Source organism: Plectropomus leopardus, chromosome 3 (assembly GCF_008729295.1).
Source record: "Plectropomus leopardus isolate mb chromosome 3, YSFRI_Pleo_2.0, whole genome shotgun sequence".
Classification (NCBI taxonomy): Eukaryota; Metazoa; Chordata; class Actinopteri; order Perciformes; family Serranidae; genus Plectropomus; species Plectropomus leopardus.
In genome coordinates, this window is record NC_056465.1 from 9,711,751 (window position 1) to 9,733,047 (window position 21,297).

General features: G+C 37.9%; 3 protein-coding genes across 6 annotated transcripts in view; 1 reads left to right on the forward strand and 2 right to left on the reverse strand.

Moving 5' to 3' along the window:
- Positions 1-187: 187 nt before the first annotated feature.
- On the reverse strand, positions 188-5,590 carry LOC121941316 (lysosome-associated membrane glycoprotein 3). Its single transcript, XM_042484093.1, has 7 exons — positions 5,466-5,590; positions 4,207-4,323; positions 3,569-3,651; positions 3,039-3,164; positions 2,692-2,764; positions 2,412-2,582; positions 188-796 (listed from the first exon to the last, which is right to left on the reverse strand). Exons 1-7 carry the CDS (start codon positions 5,524-5,526, stop codon positions 657-659), a joined length of 771 nt encoding a protein of 256 aa, XP_042340027.1. The 5' UTR covers positions 5,527-5,590; the 3' UTR covers positions 188-656.
- A 2,091-nt stretch (positions 5,591-7,681) lies between these two features.
- Positions 7,682-15,380, forward strand: kng1 (kininogen 1). 3 transcript variants are annotated; one of them, XM_042514247.1, is made up of 9 exons: positions 7,682-7,790; positions 7,870-7,961; positions 9,079-9,225; positions 9,519-9,635; positions 9,842-9,917; positions 13,220-13,389; positions 13,469-13,579; positions 13,658-13,756; positions 14,484-15,380. In XM_042514247.1, the coding sequence occupies exons 2-9, from the start codon at positions 7,893-7,895 to the stop codon at positions 14,778-14,780; spliced, it is 1,086 nt and encodes a 361-aa protein (XP_042370181.1). In that variant the 5' UTR covers positions 7,682-7,790; positions 7,870-7,892; the 3' UTR covers positions 14,781-15,380. The 3 variants fall into 3 exon arrangements, with proteins under 3 accessions (XP_042370181.1, XP_042370174.1, XP_042370187.1); XM_042514240.1 differs by having other exon boundaries at positions 7,683-7,790; positions 7,867-7,961; XM_042514253.1 differs by having other exon boundaries at positions 7,684-7,790; positions 7,867-7,961; positions 9,082-9,225.
- A 532-nt stretch (positions 15,381-15,912) lies between these two features.
- Positions 15,913-21,297, reverse strand: part of LOC121963985 (phosphatidylinositol 4,5-bisphosphate 3-kinase catalytic subunit alpha isoform-like) — a 31,796-nt gene continuing 26,411 nt past the window's right edge. For both annotated transcript variants that reach the window (XM_042514230.1, XM_042514223.1), the window contains exon 26: positions 15,913-21,165. In XM_042514230.1, the coding sequence (XP_042370164.1) occupies positions 21,058-21,165 (108 nt within the window). In that variant the 3' untranslated portion in view covers positions 15,913-21,057. The remainder of the gene's footprint in view (positions 21,166-21,297) is intronic.

A 21,297-nucleotide genomic window follows, 5' to 3' on the forward strand; every position in this document is an offset into this window, starting at 1 on the left:
GAAAATCTAAAATATGATAAAATGTTTAAAGAATAATATAGAAAATTGTATATTCTCTCGATGAAGTACAGGAAATAAATACATGTTGTTATTGTTCACACTCACAAGAATTATAACATAAAACTCATTTATTTGATAAACAACAAAAATTCCTAACAAAGCAATGCAGAGATTTTTAAACAGAAATTAGTTGAAAAACACATATTTAACATCTATACTGGTGCCACTATAATATATTTGAGTTACATATTATTTTTGCAGTTTTTTAAGTGTCATGTTGTTTACTTTAGTCAACCCAAATTAACTGGTAAAGGATAATAGAGCTGCAATAGTTTATTCTGCAACACTCAGGGTTATGATAAAGCACATAATGCAATTACAACAAACAGAGGGGAACAAAAGTTACTACTGAAAGCAGAGTAAAACTGAAATGATATGTGAAATATAATTGATATAGAAGAGAATAGGAGATAAAAAAATATATATTCTTAATAAAAATCAAGGAAAGGAAAGTCAAATGAATTAATTTAACAACACTTTCATTTTAATAGGACATGTCAGACTGAGAGAGCAGATCTGAAAACTTTTTATAACAGTAACTGAGAATTAAATATTATTTGAGGTGGCGTAAGTCTCTATTCAGTTTCTCACAGAGCTCACAACCTGTCATATCCTCCTCTGCGGCGGTCTTTAATTACCAGGAAGGTCAGCACAGCAATCAGAATGAGACCCACCACTATGGCCCCGACGATGACTGGAATAACTTGCTTGTTAATGTCGACCCAACACTCCACCTCTGAGGCGAACAACAGGAGGAGAGCAACATGCAGGAGGAAAGAGGAGAATGATTTAACACAAATAAGAACTTTAATTTAAGAAGAAATTATTAGTTGTTTGTTTGAAAACACACACACACACACACACACACACACACACACACACACACATACCAATTACTTTGATCAAAATGTTTTTGTTACAGTAACCATATGAACCTCTCAGAGATCCTGCAGAAGGCCACAGGTTCACTGCTTTTAGAGCCAGGCTGTTTTCTCTCCATCATTTATAGATCACACAGGACACTTAAAAATTCTGCAGCAGATTCTAACTGGGCCCAAACTCAGTCCAATGGGACAAATTATCACTCTCAAAAAATGGCATCCTCAAAACAATGACGCTCGCAGAATATCCACACAGGCCTATATTCTCAATCAGAAAGACAGGAACACCATTATTTTATCTTCTGTATCTGGCACACATTAGATGTCTGAGAGAAATAAAAACAATATAAACCCGACAGAAAAAAGCATGAATTGCCTCCACCGTTTTCATAACTTCCTGTTTTACAAAGTGAGATTTATCTCAGCTACATACTGCCCTATTGGACTTTGATGAAGCCAGTGAGGAGCTAAACAGTGCGATGTTCCTCAAAACTGTAGCTATTGGTGAGTTTCGGATGTGTTTTAAAAGTGTTTTAAAGGAGCAGCGTGCAGGATTAGTGGCCTCTAGCATGCAACATGGTAAAACTTCTACCATGTGCCAAGCAGGAACTCCTGGTTGGGATTCCTTCAGTGTTCATTGCTCAAAAGGTTTTTCCCATGAGCCAAATTTTCCAGAGGTCCCCTCCTCTCCATAACAAACGATCCAGTGATTATCACCAGAGTAACACTAAACAAAGCAATTCATCTCACAATCAGTGTTTCTCCAACACTGTTTGCTATAAGTTATGCAAAGATCACTGTTTTTCTGACGCTACTGCGGGCAGATGGGCTGCTAACTATAGTTGCTGGCACATACATGTAAATGCAAAAACACAAACGGCTCTATCTATCTAGAGCCAGTGTTTTGTTTGTCCGTTCTGGGCCACTGTAAAAGCATTTATGGATGAGCATCTGCTCCCTCTGTAGATAGAAAATTCTTATTCTGAGGTAACAAAAACACAACTACTCTTATGTTCAGGTCAACATTCAGTAAAGAAAAACATACTTATTGTATGATATTCCATTTTTGCCAATAGATCCCCCTAAATCCTCCACACTGGACCTTTAAAAACAAGAACATTACAACTGTAGAATACAAGCCTATATAGACATGAAAATATCTGTATTTATATACATGGAAAAACTTGCGAATGTGGTTCTCATAATCTCTGATTTACTTATGTTTTTGTTTGGTTTGAAGACCAGACAGGAAGCACAGACAAGACTGTTATGTAGTGAGTATTCTGTCCAATAAAGACAATTTTAAGTGAAGTGTTGAGTTACTTTTTACAGAGCATCTTGAATGTGATCCATGTCTTCCCAAAACAGCTTCACAAGCTTGCATGTGATCATAGCTTTAGCTTTAGTTTGTGGAGCAGACTTAATTAACCCCTACATCACTGTATGAATACAAATGATCAGATCAGTCACCTTCTCCATACCGTCCCTCAGGCAGAGTGAACGCCTGCATCTGCAGAGGAACCAGCTTGATCTTCAGCTCGGACGACATCTCAAGCAGGTTCTCAGATTTGCACCTGAAGCTCTGTCCGATAGCTGCTGTGAACAGCTTGTCATCGGCCAACAAACCCGAGTAAGTCTTATCTGGGAGGAAGAGGATGTACGACAGGGACATTCTCAGTGTTTGCAGGTCGTTGTTCCAAATGAGGAATATATGAAATCTGTCATCCAATTTTTTGGCATGTGTTCTTACTGGCACATCTTTGACAGACAGGCAGGGGAGATATTTGAGCAGTCAGCTCGGTGACAGAAAAGAAGCTATTTTCCTGGACACAAAAACACAAGAGACTGAAGCTGATTCATATAGTCTGAACAGATCCAACTAAACAATCATTTTTTCATCATTTGTGTGTTGATATCTAGCTGGAGGACTCACCGATGCTCGGATAAATTGTATTCCTATGACATACAGTAGTTTTGATACAGAAACTATTTTGTGATTTTTTTTTCTCCCATCATACTTTCGCAAACACATTTTCAGAGCCTTTTTTCTACTCACGATAGAAGTAGACAGCCTCTTTGATGTTAAATTTGTCGTACCTTTCTGAAGTTGAACTGCAGATTGGCAGCTCTGTCTGGCAGCGTGAGAGAGAGTACAGCAGCTTCTTTGCTACAGTTACCATCGATCCTGACCCTGGAGGGGTCCAGGTTGAAATACCAAGTCATCTGAATGAACATAGGAGAGGAACATCACATTATATCACAACAATGGTGTCACAAGTCTGTTTCTCTTCTTTGACTAGATTGTTTACCTTGCACCAAAAACATGACTGTATTAACATTCTCCACTTATACTGGAGACACAAGACAGTCAAAATTTACATTTAAATATGTATCAAGCCTCAGTGAGTGTAAACATGTCTTACAAAGAGCTGATGGTTTTAGATGAATACAGTTTGAACAGTCTGAGCAAAATGTCTCACAGACATGCTGACACAAACACAAACGCTCTACAAAAAGTGCTGAAATACTAGAAAATTACACACCGAGGAAAACACACAGCGCTCTATTCACAAATTAATAAACCTGTCAGACACACACACACTGCTGAGCCAGTCACAGCCTCTAACCTTTTTCTCAGTGACAATGTACTCTGCTCCCATGGTGGCTTTGATACAAGGTTTCCCAACATGGTTTTTCAGCATGTAGGTTCCTGTGAACAAACACACACACACCGAAAGAAATACCACATGTAATGTTATTATTGCACAACATGATTGGACACAGTGTCATAATATTATCTAGAACTTCCAAATGTGTTCTTTCGTCTGTTTTACTTTACACACTGATTGTGTTGTTGCAGCCAACAGAGTTCCAGATTTTTTCTGCTTCGTTTTTTTTTTTTTTAATATTCCCTTAAAACTACAGAAATGCATAGAGAAAAAATGAGCCATAGACTCAGTTGAGTGTCTTAAATTGCAAATTAACTAACTGGTGCAGATGATTAATGTATTATCTGAAGGTAACACAACTAGCTTTACATCATTAGGATGCTGTACGTCAGGCTTTACACTGCATGTATGGCACTGTAAGTGTATTTCAAATATGCAAAAGTGTCAATTTTATATTGCATCTCACAGTTTTTATTTTGCCAAAATGTTTCCTATATCAAATTGTGTGCACAATGTCTCTGCAATACATGGACAACAGAAATGGATGCTTTTGTTTTAAATGTTTGTCATATATGTGGTGTTGTGTTGGTGTGCACCTATTGGAGGAACAGACTCGGAGTGATGCAACACCGGCTGGTCAATGTGAGTCTCAGAGGGCAGCTCAAAATTAGGGCTGGGTTGGATGGAGCTGTTGTCTGTCTGTAGGAGGACACCTGGTGAAGGAATAGACATGTCTCTCTCAACATCTGTTAATTACCTGATTTTAAAAAAAAAGTTATATAAAACGTAGCAATGCAAAATCAATTAAGTCCTGTGCCCACAGCTGACACAGACCCAGAAACCAGCCAGCACCCTGACAAAGTTTTTCAGTGTCAGTAATTTATAATCTGCTTAAACAAACTTAAATTAAGAATATTCACCAGTAGAGCACAGCAGAGAGTGTATTTTGACACAGGACCCCTCTAAAAGACAGCATCACCAGATTGAGTCATAATGCAGAAGGCCTGGTTTACTTTCTACTTCACTGATGCTTCACTGATTCCTTTAAAAAAAATCCAATTACATGCTTCTAGTTGAAATAATTAAAGAAATCATACCACTTTTGGTCTCTGCTTTGTCCATCTTATTACAAGAAAATACATTTTTTTGTAATCGTTAATATGAAATAAATATGAGGCTGTCTGTACTGTTTGAAAGCTACTGCTGCTGCAAAATGTAATGTTAAAAACCTCTATTTCAAAGATATTTGCCAATGAAGACGTGGATGTGGTGGTGTCACTGCCGTGAAAAATGAGTCTGATCATTGTCACCTGTTTTCTGAAACCACAGAGGGAGAAAGAAAGACAGACGTGTGGGACCACTGAAGACCACTGAACAACGATCAGTGTGTGGGAGGAAACCAGAACAGCCTCATTTATGACACAGCACAGACAGCACTCACACTGAACAATTGCAAGGAAATACCACTGTTTAAGGAGAAGGTGAAACAGCAATTTGGAGACCATAATTTAATGCCAAACTATTAAAGATAAATGAAAACAATTACTAGAAGAGTCCCAATCCCAGGTTTGCAGCCATTATCACTGACCTTCCTGCATTTGTGCACATAATTACATAATGGGTTACGTGATGAAACATGTGCAGCATTCATCATGTAAGTGTATTTGTGTTTGAGTTTAGCTGTTTCATTTTGGGGACAAAGGGGTGGTAAAGATGTGCAAACCATCACTAGCCCTATGTAAAAATTCCCCCCATAATACTGAGTTGTGTTAAAGAAAAAAGACAGAGAGCAGTCTGCAGAGAGTTTGGCTCATTGTCTCAGAGTGAAATAAGATATGAATATTATCAAACTTACCTGGAATTACAGCAACCAGGAAGTAAAGCGACCATCCACCTGTGTTGGCCATTAACATCATAGTTAGTATAGAGAAGAAAATAATTATGCTTAAGTAACAGACGATGAGTGCAGTGAGTGCTGCAGCTGTGGTTGGCTTGTAAATGTGAAACTGTTGAACACTTTAACACCTAAATAAGTGGTGCAGAGGAAGTGCAGGAGGCGGTGCAGAGACGGCTGCCTTTCTCGGCACTGAGTTGACGCCTCTGATGAGAAATAAGCTCAGTGCTTAAAAGTAACTAAGTACATTCACAATAATGCGAAACTTAAAGGGAAGCTTTACCGCAAAATCAAAAGCAGATATTTTTCCTCATATCTGTAGTGCTATTTATTGGTCTGGATAGTTTTGATGTGAGATGCCAAGTGTTGGAGATATTGGCTGTAGAGATGACGCCTTCTCTCCAGTATAATGGAAATAGATGGCACTCGGCTTGTGGTGGTTACATTCCCCAAAAAATACATTTGAAAATGTTTCTTTTTCAAATGGTTCTTTCCAGAAATCATGACCCGGTTACTCAAGATAATCCACAGACCTTGTTGTGAGTTGTCAGTTTAATTTAGGAACTATTTTCTTTCTACCAAACTACACCCACCAAACATATCACTACACAGAGACACACGAGCACACAAGAGCACAAGCCATGCACGCCTCCTTCTGCCATTGATATGGTTGGCCGGTGTACTTCGGTGACAGAAAATAGTTCCTGCATGAAACTGCTCACAAGGTCTGTGGATTATCTTGATTTTGATGTACTAATACTTGAGTATCCATTTTACACAGCTTTCTACTTCACTACATTTCACAGAGAAATATTGTGCTTTTTACTACATTTACCTGGCAGCTTCAGCTACTTTTCAGATTTAAATCTTGTGGAGAAATGAGAATGAGTTTCTTAAATGATATATCCACAACAATAATAGTAATCCTAAAGTAACAATAATGACATAATATACTATGATATGCAAGAATTTCGATAAAAGTAACCACTGTGCTATATGAGGACTACTTTTACTTAATATTTTTAGTACTTTTTGTTGCAAAAACTTTTACTTAAAATTTTGAATGCAGGACTTTTACTTGTAACAGACCATTTGTACAGTGTGGTATTGCTATTTTTACTTGAAAGAGCTGAGTATTTCTTCCACCACTAAGAACTGACTGCTGGCTGTACTGTAGCTTTATTTAACAGAAGGACAGCAGTATCGATCTTCCATAGCAATCTCTCAGCAGCATAATTCCAAAGATATTGAACTATTCTGCAAAACAAAGGGTTATCAATCCTTTTTACTTGTATTTGAATATACTATTGGTAAAATTATTCAACAATTCAAAGGAAATGAGGAGGTCTCTAGATCCATGTTGGCAACCAAAGTCTTGTATCTGTTTCTAGGTGCATGTATGACCACAAGAGGGCAGAATTATGCTCTAATAAATCTGTTAGTCCCTTGATTTTTACATAATCACAAGTGTCACTCACATGGCTTACTTTGCATCTGACACTACAGAGCTGTATATGGAACTAATGTGGCTCCTTAAGTGTAACAGAACCAATGATCAGCCGGGGGCATACAGATGATTATGTCATGTTGTCATCACTTAACGTGCGCTGACCTTGTTGTAACTTGGTGCACTTGGTGTAATTCTTTACAGTAATTTGCACATGCACAAAGCAAACATAGAATCTGTGTGATGCTATGATCTATATGGAGCGTAACATATGAGCACATTTCACCTCATTTCACAGAGCAGCTCTGGAGAAATCAGAGTGGTATAGGCTAAAGGTCGACAGGGACAAAGTACCAGTTAAAATACACAAAACACACAACGAGCAAACACACACACAGTGGCCCCTAAACACATACAAATGGGGGAATTTTTCGCTACCATACACTCTAATTTGTGTGATTTCATGTGTTAGTGTGTGTGCTAAAGCAGGAGAGTATTTGCACTTTCAAAGTCCCTAATGAGGGAAGTTTGTACATCTCCTTACACACTCTCCTTTCTTTGATTCTGACTGCTGTATTGACTCGACAGGTAGGAGGGCAAACAAAAGAGCAAACATTTACTCTCCTTTTACCGACTGAGCGTGTGTATGTGTGTGTGGTCTGTGCCCTCCTGTCCTGTCCCTGTGTATGTGTCTATCAGAGTGTCATCATCTTTCTCAGGATTCCCTCCCACTTTTTCAGTAGAACTACACTCAGTCGCCCATTCCTGTGTGGAGAGGAGTTGAAAGTTTCCTCTTAAAGCCCGGCAGCATCAACAGGCAGGCCTCCCCTTCAAAAACTGTGAGTACAGAATCAACATTATGGGCTGAAAGTGCTTATCAAAATGTGTGATATTTACCGTTTCTCCTCCTTGTAGCAGAGTCAAACACTCATCAGGATCAGATGATGAGGAGCAGAGTGGGGCTGTGTTTGCTGGGCCTGCTGTGCCTCCACAGCTCAGTCTTCAGCCAAGTAAGGAGATAAAAAATCAGAAATCAGAACTTCTAACTGCTTTTCAAGCATTTAAAACCCAGATTGCATTGTGAGAACAGATCGACTATTGGGCTGTAGAGGGTAACAGCAGCGATGGAAAAAGTAGTCAGGACATTTACTTGAGCAAAAGTAATGATATTACACTAGAAAAATATTTCATGACAAGTCCTGCATTTAAAACTTTACTGAATTAAAAGAAAGGTAATATCAGAAAACGTTTTAAAAGCACTCATAATGTAACACAATTACCAGCAGATCATTGTATAGTATATTGATAAATCATAATCAGTCATATAAGCAGCAACTGTAGCTATAAAATAAATGTAGCTGAGTAAAAAGGTCAATATCTTCCTCTGAAATGTAATGTGGAAATATACAGCAAAGTAAAAATAAGAATACTCGCATTTCAAGCTCTTCAAATTTGAACCTAAAGGTGCAATGTTTATGATTTCTGCTCCTACTGTACTGGATTACTTATTTCCACCATTGGATTACAATCGTGATTTATTTACAGCTACATATTTAGATTATTACATATCATGCTTGCAGTGTCTTTCATTTCAGTCATTCTCAACCTTTTTGTCTAGTAACCATAAGAAGTTTGGCCCTTTTGAAGCTTGAAATTAAGTATTATAATGTTGTAGTTAAATTACCCTATCTACTTTTATTCTATCACAAAATATGATATTTCATAATATGATCATATTTTTAAGTAAAATATAATCTGTACTGTATCTAGTAACTTCAGCTGCAAAATAAATGTAGTGGAGTAAATAGTACATTTACCTCTGAATTTGGCGCAGTACAAGTATAAAGTTGCAGAAGGTGAAAATACAGTAAAGTACAGATAGCACAGAAGTTTACTCTAGTAAATGAACTGTTACTTTCTACCTTGCTTTTCACAGGTTATATATGCTTAAATACTGTAAGAAGAGTACTTCCCCATCCAACATTTGTTTAAAAAATAAAAAATAAAAAAATAGGCCCGAGCATGTTTCACCATCAGAATTTTACTACAAAAAAGTACTGATTAGAAAAGTCAGACTACTTTTTGCAGTAGAAATTTATTTATTTTTTTCTGTTTCTCTTTTTATGGGAGGCTTTGGAAGTCCCGCCAGGCGTCCTGATCTTCTGTGATGACCCATCTGTGACGATGGCCGTCAACAGTGCTGTGAGCAAGTTCAATGAGAGGCTGAGCACCGGACACAAGCTGGCCCTCTTTCAGATACTATCAGCCAGCAAGGTAGAGCAACTGAAAAGTTTTTTCTCTTTGCATATTTATTTATTTGTCTCAGAATACATTTTAAGTACAATTAAGACCCTTTATATCATGTTTAGAAAAGATACTAATGTTTGTACCCTTTTTAAAAATCTACATGTCACAGTTGAGAGCTGAAAGTGGACAGTGATGAAACAAGAGGAATCAAAGCTGTGTGACAATTGCCAAGAAATTCTAGGAAATGTGTTTAGATACTTTGACCTCTGGTATGCAATAATTGTGTGTTTATGCGTGTTTGTGTGTGTGTGTCTTGACAGTCAGAGAATGGCTCAGACTCGGTGTACTCGCTGCAGTTCACCTGCAGGAGGAGTAACTGTTCAGCTGGGAGCAACACACCCTGGACAGAGTGCAACTACCTGCCTCAGGGACGTAAGGTAAGAATAATGAGATGAAATAAATATGGAAATATTTGAGCTTTAAGCTCAAAACTGCAGTTTTCCTGTGTAAAAAACCACTGGAAGACACTGGAGAAGATTGTATTGCTTAAAGTTAGTGACAATAGTTAATATAAAGGTTTGGATTAAACTCTTTAATAAAACAAATCTTGAATCTAACATCATCTTCACTGCTATTCTCCCAGGAGCCAATGTCATGCAATGCCACGGTCTACATGACAGAGAATGATGCAGAAACTAGACAGGTGGATTGCGTGCTCGGTGAGTGAAGATAAACGCAGTATCTGATTACTGTTATTACACAAGTGCACACAAGTCCAACCAGCAGAATTGACTTCAAGTTCAGTGAAACATTTATTATTTAAATTTTGGAAAACGCTAAGATGATAGCACTTTAATGTCTGTGGATCTGAATCAGGAGTCAGCACACAGTTAGCTTAGCTTAGCATAAAAACTGTAAGCAGGGGAAAAAGCATGGATGTATATGGAGATCTGGATATAGCATTGGAAGTCCCATTCATTCCAATGAAAGTTGCTTAGCGACACATGACGCCACATAAGGTTTGACCTCTGGGTCTTCTACATCCATGGCCCCGTAAAGTGCTCCAGGGATGATGTTATTCTGTAGGCTGACGTGGAAGTTATCTTCACCCTGGTTCTTTCATGAAAAAGCCTATGGGATTTTTCCATTGGATTTTGGATTATTGCAGAAAAAAAGCTCTGTGGTAAACAAACATTTATGATATTTTTATTTTCATTTTCACAAATGAACACCACTTTTATGATTTTTGAAACCTAAATGCAATCACGAAAGTGCGAGGCTTATGTTAGCCTATAATCACACTACACTATGGTTGCATGACTTAACATCGTCAACAAGACTAGGCTGTAAAGCTGTGTGATGGCGTTCGTTAGTCTCATTTAGCCACTGGTTAGCAATCGCTTTTTAAAACACATGAAAGCGCCAAAATTTCCAAAACAAGCACACTAATGTTTCCTTTAACCCCATCTCCCAACTATGTAGTTCATAATAATTCTAGATTTGGTTATCCGTTAATTTTACAACTTAAAGACATGCTGATTTCAGAAAGGGCTATTTAAATGTTTATTATAGGATGTTGACGTATCTAAAAAAAAAATTCAGAGGTTTTTTTCACTATGTTAGTCTATGGGGAAAAAAGCCTTTGGAGACTCAATGGCGTCAAATGACAGACCATGGAGTTGTAGTTACATGGTTTGGGCACTAAGGCTATATCAAACTGGTTTTTAAACCTGGTGCTGTTCCCGGGGTTTTGGGGTAAACAGCTAGCCTGGATCTGCCAAAAGTCACTAACCAACATCTCTGAGGCTTAATATTTGGCATGTAAAATCGTATTTAATCTGTACAAAGAACTGGGTGTATAAACATGGAGTTGTAGTTTTCCAGAGGATAACATGTAATACTCTTTCTCAACCTGGTGCAGTGACTTCCCAGAGTGTCAGCTGGTTGCCTGGCAACTGTTTCCAGTTCAAACCAGAGCCCTGTTTATTCTAGTGCACTAGTTCAAACCAATAGGCCTGCATATAAAATCATAACTTGGTGTTTTTACACTTTGGCATTTATATGGATTAAAAAAAAGAGGTATAAAGTCAATAAAAAAGTGAGCTTTTACTGCCTTTGCAAAGAGCCAGTCTAGCTGTGTCCTCTTTTTCCAGTCTTTATGCTAAACAAAGGGAACTGACTGTGTATGTTCATATAAACCATAGAGATTTTTACGTGCTATCAATCTGCTAACACTTGGCAAGAGAGTGAAATAGAAAAATAACCATAAATTATTCCTTTAAATAAATAAAAGTATGGAAAGTCTAAATGAAAGATAAAGCCTTTTGCTCTCATGTTTCCTGCAATGTGAAATAATGGGGGGCACTTAAGAGACAAATGGTTTTTATTCCCCCGAAACATGAACAGAATTTAAAGTGAAGAATCTCAAAAGTCTCTTACTAAGTGAGATTTTTTTCTAGTAATCTTCCCGACTTGGGACCTCATTTAAGATATAATCCACAGACCCAGTGGCTCATTAAAACTCATTATTTTTCTTGTCATGTGATGCCTTCACCAGAGGGAATTTAAGTCTCATCACATCTAATGAGAAACCAGTAATATCCAGTTTTACTGTTGGACAGTTTTCCTGTGGCAGGAATTTCTTGTGTACTGATTAATTCCACCATGACTCTGTTTATCAGACGAGAGCATATTTCTGATTGAGAAAACAGTGAGTCATTAAGGAAAATGTACACTGGTGGGCGCAGGGCATACTGAGAGGAGTTGATTGTGTAATATATCAACATTGCGTGCAGATACGAAGAGCGCAATATCAAGTTGGCAATGACAGTCTAGACTTTAATCTGTTTGCCCAACCAGCCCACTGTCAGCTGACAGTTAAGAGGTTGTGTTTTTTTCTTTCCAGCTTTCAAAATACTCTTTAGGGCTCAGATTGCAAAAAAGGTATTAAAGAAGTTATTTTCTGCAGCAGTAGTGTGTGTATGTTTTAAAACCTGCAGTGTTAACCCTTTGAAACCTGGAGCGACATCACTTTTCTTGTGCAGCTTTCAGATGCCTTTCACTAGTATATAAACCTGTGAACCCTGAACAAATTGGTGCAATTTCTTTCAAAAACATGGGGGCAAAAAATAAGCAACTTGGTAAGAAATGTTCCACAAATTGATTCCACAGACATTTTTGTATTTGGAAAATTATTCTAAAAAAAACTGGGGGGAAATGTTTTAGGGAAAAAAAAGAAAAAAGCTGGATTTTAATTAATAAGGGAAAATTTAATTATCATAAATCAAATCAGCAAAATTATCGAAATATATTACAGTACTGTATAATTTCAAGCATTTTTGTCAAGTCTTGTTTGCTTTGCTGATTTTCAGATAATTGTCTTGTAATTTTAACTAATTTCTTTTTTTTAAATCAAGCCAGTTTGCATAAGTTCCAAAATATGTCAAGTAAAATCCACCTTCTTCCTTCAAAAGTAAAGCTAGTTTTGAATAAAATTAATTATCTATAATCCTAATAATTTTTGACAATATAATATAAGGTAACATTAATTATCAAATATGCGGAAAATTATGTTTTAGTTTTATTTTTCTGTGACTGTCAGACATCAAGCTCCATCCATTACATATATCATCATTTATTATTATTATTATTATTATTGAGCATTATTATTATTATTATTCTTTTTATTATACATTTTTGACTGGTCTGGTTTTAACCTCCTCAATGTCCTCAGATCATAAAGAAAATTTTAATCTTGAGTACTTTTTGTATCACGTAAAGTACTCGTATTTTTGCTTTACGTAATGGAAACGCTTTTATTAATCTATGATGATCAGTCTCCTAGAAGCAAAGCCAACAGTATTATGTAGTAGTGGTAGAAGTGATAGGATATAAGGACTAATGTTTTCTTGAATGTATAGTTTATGCTGCCTGTAACATTAGTTAACTGAATATATTTCCTACATGGATTAAGGCTAATAAATGTATTTTTTTATTTTTTCACAATCCCTCTCCTCTGCAGATGATTACGTTGTTGCAGAGAGAGCGTCTTGTATGGGCTGCCCTGAGCTGATTAATGTGAACTCAGAGGACCTCAGGGTTCCTGTTAGCATGTCTCTCTCCAAGTATAACTCCATGTCCGACTCCACTCACCTGTTCACCCTGAACGATATTGGCCATGCAACCAGACAGGTAAACACTGGGTGATAAGAGGAGAGAGAAACTGGGAGAAAACTTTTTTTTAACCTACACTTTGTATGTGTCCTTGTAGGTGGTTGCAGGTTTCAGGTTTAAGCTGAGGTTTGATATGAGGAAGACCATCTGCGCCAAAGCTGAACACAAAGACCTCAATGAACTTTGTGTCCCTGATGATCAGGATAAGGTAAACATGAGAACAAAACACATATTAGTGCCAACTTAATGTCATCCGGTTTATTTGACCTAATGAGTCTCTCTGCAGGAGTACGCTTACTGTAACTCTACTGTGGATGTAGCACCGTGGAGACTTGAGACCCCGCAGACTAACATAGAGTGTGAACCAGGAGCACTGCCTCCCTCGGTGAGATGCATATTTCACAAAACAGTCAGGACAGCATTCCTCCTCCAAATCCATTATTTACTGCCTTGATTTAAGTTTTTAAACATGCTTTGTTTTTATTTATTGCAATACTTTGTAAGCCTGTTTTTAAACTTACTTATTTATGTACTTTATAGTAAATCTTAAATGGACTTGCACTTGTATAGCCATTTCCTAGTCTTTCAACTTGTGAAAGTGCTTTTGAAACTACATGTCACATTCACACATGCATTCACACACTGGTGGTTGAGGCCACCTCATAAAGTGCCACCTGCTACTGAGCCGTGGTGAAGTGAAGGTGTAGAGAGCTAGTGGCATCAGCTAGTAGCAGGAGCTCCAGGATAGCAGACCAGCTCAGTTCAGTTCTGAATAATAGTGCACAGTGTATGGTAAATTAGTATTGTTTTGGAAAAAAAAAAAAATACAAGTGAAGCTTCTGCCAAAAATGTGAGTCAGACTTTTTCAAAAGCTGTATGTTAACAATGCTGAAGAAAATTATTTGTATTGCACAAAGGGTCAGATATTTGGCCTATTTGACATAGACTGAGATATTAAAAAGAGTGACAATACCATAAGGCTAATACTACTACAATGTAACACACAATATAAGCAGAATCTTTCACATTTTATTGCCAATCCTATAAGGTATGTCACTTCATTTTAAATTCTCTGGTAAGAAAAGTGGCTTACCGTATTCTTTCTTCTTCAGTTGTTCACCAGGCGCCGTCCTCCCGGCTGGTCTCCACTCAGGAATTTTCTCTTTGACCGTCTTCCCGCAACCCCAACTCCAACCAAGGCTGCAGAATCTTCTGAGGAAGACACCACAGCGCCCAAGCAGTCCACCCCGCCTGATGTGGCTGCAGAAGCTGCAAACGACAGCCCCTTCCACTGCCCATCCAAACCCTGGAAAGCTTTCAATCAGCAGGCACCTCCGACTCAGGCAGAGGACGCCACCCCACAGCCCCCAGAGGAAGGGACCTTCAGTGATTTAGACATGCTGGGATAAAATTATCCTTAAGGGAAACACATTTATATATATATATAACAAAATCTCACTTGTCACAGGCTTCCAGCAGATTGTTTTTTCTTTTTTTTTAAAAAAAAATTATAGTCAAGTCCACTAGTTGTATCACAGGGATTTCTTTTAAGTAGAAACATCTTCAGGGGTGTTTGCAGATTTAAAACTGTATGAGCAAAAGGTTAATAAAATATACAGTTTAGAAGAAAAAGGATCACTTTGACTCCTCAGAAAGCACTGGAAAAAGGGCTGAAATGACGACAAAGCTCCAGACTGTTGTTGCATTAATTCGCTGGTTATGCGCAATAAATCCCTGACAGTTTGAGTAAATCAAAGTAATGAGCTATTAAGCGTCCTCGGTATCAATTCATTAGAGATCTAAGAAAAGACAATTGGAAATCTGTTATTCTTTAAAGGGAAATCTGCAAAAAAGAAAAAGTTTTTTTCTGTGTGCTGGTTTTTACATGTGAATATTAATGCATCTTATCAAGGACAAATAAGAAATATACCGAATTCACACTGTTTTCCCCCCTGAAACTGTGCACCATGATGTTCTTTAACAGGAATAAACACAGATTCAGTCCTTCAGGTTTCCTGAAATTCTCTTTTACACTTAGATATTCCAACAATTTTGATGAAGTGGAAATTTTTGAAAAAATAAAATTAAAAGAATAAAAAATTAAAGTCACGATTCATTAGGGGCCCGCCCCACAGTGTGAGAGCAAACGCAGCCGGGTGAATGTTTAACAAATTTATTTTTACATCTTCACAGAACACTCAGATGACCAGTCAGTCAGTCAGTCAGTCAGTCAGTCAGTCAGTTAGGGTACAAACCTTTACTCTGTGACTGGGGAGGCAAAATGAAACACAATATACATTTATAAATAAAATTTTTAAAAAACGCAGGTTATTGTGACGATGAAACTGTTCCTACACGGAGCAAACTTAAGGCATTAATTTATAAACATTTGTATGGCTGCTTAGCAGACTAAACAAAAAATGAACAAAAAACAAAACAATGTAGCAAGAAGATGAATATTCATCTTTACCCAATCTCATGCAGGTAGGCTGTGAAAAACATTACATTGGCCCGTTGTACATTCATTCATAGTATAGGTTAAGGTTCTGACAGCATGGTATGTTATGGAAATATATTAGCGGCACACTATAATGCAGTTTGGAGCACTGCATACAGAGAAGAACATGAAGCCACAGACCATTTCTTCAACATTTCTTATGAAAGTGAGAATTTAGGACACTTTAAAAACATGATCACAAGCAATCAATAATCTCAATGATTAGTGATGTTGACTGTTTGAAACCCAGGACATTCATTCTGTTTAAAGCCCATTCAAAGGCTGTCTTACAACACAGTTCAAACAAATGGCAATAATTGTGGGTTTGACAATGTTTTTAACCCGCTTTACAGAAAGCAGGTGAAGATCTGAGGCCTTATTCACTAAATATCAGGGCCCGTAAAAAAACAGGAATAATAATAGAAACACCTGAGTATAACGACTTATCAGAACAATATAGGCTTCACAAAAGTAGTATTTACTGCATTGATATTGCATTGAAGTGTGTTATATTTTCTAGGTGTTTGTGTTATTATGTCTGTTTCTTATCTTGGAATCATAGCTTAGATCATTTGATTGTAATAGCAGGGGGAAAGAAAAAGGATTTTCCTCCTCTGTTTAACTTCACAGAAAATGTATCAGTATTTTGTCTGCACAAATAAAATGAGATCAACAATTTCCAACTTCATCTTTTTCCAGCAGGTGCAACGATTATGTATCATTATGTGATACACAATCTCCTGCAGATGGTTGATCTAAACAGGCGGCAGGAGACTGTGTTTTCACTGTTGAGATTTTGGTGCATGGGCGCCATCAAAGTCCTTACTTGAAGGAAGAAAAACTAGTGCAACAGTATTGATATTCCTGCGCCCATTTAGTGCCAGGAGAGCTTTCAGACAAACAAACAAGCTCTAAGACGATGTGAGAACCATCAGTGGACATAATTCTTATGATTTTGAGACTGATGAAAATATAAGATTATTGAATCTTATTAAAGTCTGAAAAACAAAAACTTTATCGTAGTTCGCACCTGATCTTAGGAGTTTGGACTCAAGCACAACCTTCAATAGTTCAGTTGCGTCTTCACTGAAATGTAGGACTGTGGCATCACATACATTCACTGCCAGTATCAAACAAACAGCCTGTACACAATGCTTCAACAGTACAATATACACACACTCTCAAAGTCAGTACTAAACAGACACTGCACTACCCCCCATCTCAACTTCAAACCAACAAAATACAGCTGCGGTCCTGATTTCAAGTAAAACATTTACAACTCATGTATGAAAAAAATCCCCCCCGCGTTTATGTTTCCTTACAAATGATGCAAAAAACTTCCTTTTTTGTTCTGTTTTTCCTTCTCTGGCACAGACCAGCCAGTGGGGGGAAAAAACAGGCTTACAAAACACTTAGAGACAGCACCACTTCAACAGTTAAGTGTCATCACACACAGACACATGGACATGTAAATACACACAGTGTGGGTTTTCATTGGGGCCTGCCAATGAAGCTCTGCAACCTGTACAGAAAAATCAATCAATGCACACAGACACACTCACGCAGTCAGTTTGGAGGATAGATGGGAAAGGATAGTAAAGATAACAACACTAAGAGGTTTGTCACACATGAAGCCTACCATAGAAAAAGACTGTGACTGTACATACATACTGCTTAATGCTGCTTCAAAATGTATATCATACATACTGGTTATGCTGCTTGAGAAACATGCTTACTAGGCTAACTTTCCACGTCCTTCTGGACAAAAAGGCAATGAGAACTAGAATTTTTAAGTGCATACCCCAACGTTTTTTCTTTTTTTTTTCCACGTCTGTTACTGATATGCCTTACTGCATGATGTAATTTCAGCATTCACGGGCCTCAGTGATGCCTGATTTGGCACATTAGAAAAAAGAAGAGAATCTCTGCTCATAACCTGATGCAAAAACATTGAATAGATGAGTGCACATAATGTCCATGTCAGTTAAATACATTCTAGCCATTAATGCAGCAGTATTATGACATCACACATGTGCGCCACATCAGAACAGACCATAACTTTGGCTTTTCAATACAATCAACAGTTGTGCAGGTTTTCCTTTTCTGCTGACAGATTGAATTTCATACTTCAGTTACTAAGATAATAACTTAGTTATGCACACATCCAAGTGTCTTTACATTGGGGGTTGGATCAGGCGGCTGCATGGAGGCACCTTTTCTTGTAAAATAATGCATTCTCTTCTCGGCAAAACACACTAAAGGAGAAGTTCTCAATTCAGCTGACAAAGTCGTTAGGTTAACTGTGACTCAGGGTTATCTGATTAAAAACATTTTCTATAACAATAATTTTTGAGAAAATTGCCAATTTCACAACACAAGGGGACTATGGTCTGAAACAATAAAACAAAAAATGCATTTATCAAGCTGTAATCCGGTCCCTGTGTTAGCTGTTGTCTTGTTATATGCCTTTTTTTTTATTTTTTAAACTCCCTTGTTTTTTAAAAAATCAAAATCGTCCCTTTTCTCTTTCTGTAAAATAATAATACTAAAATTTAGTAGAGGTATTGATTCAATAAAATGTTATTGACAGGATTAGTTTAAACTGCCTGTCATTTTATACAACATTCACATTTAGCTAGGGGGCTCATAATAACAAGCAAAGTGATACAGAAGGTGTGTGTTTGAATATTTGTCTATATGTCATAGACTTTATATAAAGATGGATGATATGACAGCTCCACAAAAGTGAAGCCAAAACACCTGGATCGCTCCCTGGTGGCTGGCTGCAGTATGAGTCACGAACCCTGCCCCCTCCATGGTAACAGATAGGATGTGGGTTGAACTAAAAGATGTCTTATCACGCTGATGTGATTTTTTTGATAAGTTTGGTTAATATTAGTTACTTGATGCTATAAAAAGGGGATTTGACAACATGACTGACAGCTGTGTGTGCCATTCGGTGTGTCCGCATTCAATGGTGCCGCTAGCGATTGGTCGGACAGGTGTTTGGACGGGAACTTTACCACCGAAGAGATCACTACTGCAGAGTCTGGCTCCAAAAGATGCCGCCTGCGCAAGATGCTAGTGGCTATATCTGGGATATTTTGGCTTCATTTTTGTGCATTGGGAGTAAGTGACATGTGTCATCCATCTATATATATAAAGTCTATGTCAGAGGTCTGAAGAATAGCTGGGGGGGGCAATAGTTCTCTGCAGTTTCACATCACTCAGTATTGGCTAAACCATTCCCACTTCTAAGGGATCCAATCAGATTTGAAGCATTTGTTTAAAACCTTCTCATAACTACAGTATATATCAGGAGTTTCACTTGATTTACAAAACGATGCTATAACTGCCTTTTCAACGTGACTTGTTGAAAATCAAATGTTTCTGTCGGGGAAAATCTATGAAATAAGCATCTAACTTGAGAACGTGGCAACAGAGAGCGTGGCTTAAAAACCGCCAGGGTAATGGTCTCAGTTAAAGGTGTTCTAGGTAAAAACATCTGCCATAAATTGGCATTACAAAGATATTCTACTGGGAAACATGCTAAAGACCACAAACTGCTAAAGACCATCAACCTTATGTGGGTAGAGATAAAAAAAAAAAAAAAAAATACACAACGAAGGTCAAATCTAGCTTCTCATGCTTGTTATGTTAATAGTGCTGTCGTGATTTGCTCATTATTACATGTTTAGGCAGAGTCTGAAGGGCTTCGCAGTGTGCAGTGTTGTGGGGTGTTGTGCTGTGACGCCAAGGCATTTTATCAACAGGAAGACGTGACATTCCCCTGGGCATCTGCTTGCCAACAAAACAGATAGCCTGAGGCTTAAAATAGGTCCCATTCTACATAAAATGTGACACTGGCACTTTCATTCTTACCAATTTGCATCCCAAAATTATGTTTTGTTATAAATTCCAAGTAGGGCTGCAAACAAGCCACAATACAACAAATGGGGCTTTTACTGACAGGGTCGAATGAGATGTTAAACTTAAAAGTTATGGAGGAGAAAAAGGCATCAGCAGTCATAATTCATGAATATGAGCAGAACTCGACAAAGAAAGGAGGAAAGCTGTGGCACGTGGTAGTCAGAAGAAGGAAGCAAATCGGTAAACACAAATACAAAAAACTTCAGATATATTTACACAAACAATGGCGTGTCTCTGGAGAGTGGAGTTTTGCCTGTGTAGAAACTGAAAGAAACTAGATACATAAATAAATTCAGAAAAGTCATAATAAATCTGTATATTATTCTGGTATTTCTAAGTGCTGTTTTTTTCTGATGGAGAGGCATCATCACCCTGAAGTTTATATTATATGCAACAGTCAAAAGCAGCGCCACCAACTACTGTTCCCAAGGGTTGGAGTGCTTTTTCATTGAGGCCGTGGGAGACTGCGGAGCTGTGCAAAATAAAACACGTGGACTATTCTGCAGTTTTTGAGCTTCGAAATTTCCTCACAAAAGGGTTAAAAGGTGGGAAAGCTGACACAAGATCAGCTCAGGAGGGCAACTTCACCACATAGATGGTGGAAGACTGTGCAGTGGTAGTCATCACAGAGACCCTCATACTCCAGTAATCCTGCACTGTGCAACACGTTTGAGTAACACCTGTATTATAATAGGTCATTTAGACAGTTTTTTCTGCTCCCAATTTTCTCAGCAGTGATAAGATCAAAAATAAAAAGGTTCCCGAGCACCTCCTTTATGGGACGGAGCCACAGTGCAGAAGTAATACAGCAGAAGGGCAAGAAGTTAAACTTACTTTGTGGCTACATTTATGGATTGGCAGATGTGTCTTCTTCGCGCCGTTTTGTCCAATTTGTGTTTTTCCAGTAAGAGCAGCAAGGTAAGGGGGCAAAATTACCTCCCAGTTTGTTCCTGGTGGAGGAAAAAAAACAGAGGAGGTATAGTAGCCAAGGATACAAGCATCATCCAAGTAGGACACATCGTCACCGGAACATGAGGACACTGCTCTCTTGTGGACCCCAGAGCAAGCAGTGGGAGGGAGGACATCACCAAGACCACAGAAAGAGGCAGATGATTATGGCAAGAAAGTGCAGAAAAACAGGGTGCTCGTTTGGATAAACAAAAATGGTGCTTCTACTGGTGTTGCTGCAAACTTCCATCATTGCTGAGTTGTTACTTTACGGTGGGACTGGTGGTGTTTTTTTGTTTGTTTGCAGGAGATCAGTTAAGTGCATGCTGTCTAATTGTGTGGAATATCCAGTCCATCTTGGTGGTCCATCCTCCATGGTGAGCATCGTTCATCTGCTTCATAAAGTAGTCCAACGCCTCCTGCACAAAGCAGAAAGAAATAAGAGGGAATCATGAGTAGATGTAACACTCCTGCAGACATTTCAGAACTATTTAAAGACACAAAATAAGATCAGAACTGAGTGGATCAGAGTACAAAAGATAAAAATCTTA

Excerpts from the sequence above, each read along its gene's own strand:
- LOC121941316 (XM_042484093.1), bottom strand. The coding sequence starts at position 5,526 with ATGATGTTAATGGCCAACACAGGTGGATGGTCGCTTTACTTCCTGGTT. Across the intron at positions 4,324-5,465 it reads CCTGGTTGCTGTAATTCCAG|GTGTCCTCCTACAGACAGAC; the intron begins GTAAGTTTGATA and ends TTCCTTCACCAG. Across the intron at positions 797-2,411 it reads TGAGGGACGGTATGGAGAAG|AGGTGGAGTGTTGGGTCGAC; the intron begins GTGACTGATCTG and ends TGTTCGCCTCAG.
- kng1 (XM_042514247.1), top strand. The coding sequence starts at position 7,893 with ATGATGAGGAGCAGAGTGGGGCTGTGTTTGCTGGGCCTGCTGTGCCTC. Across the intron at positions 9,918-13,219 it reads ACAGGTGGATTGCGTGCTCG|ATGATTACGTTGTTGCAGAG; the intron begins GTGAGTGAAGAT and ends TCTCCTCTGCAG. Across the intron at positions 13,757-14,483 it reads CAGGAGCACTGCCTCCCTCG|TTGTTCACCAGGCGCCGTCC; the intron begins GTGAGATGCATA and ends TTTCTTCTTCAG.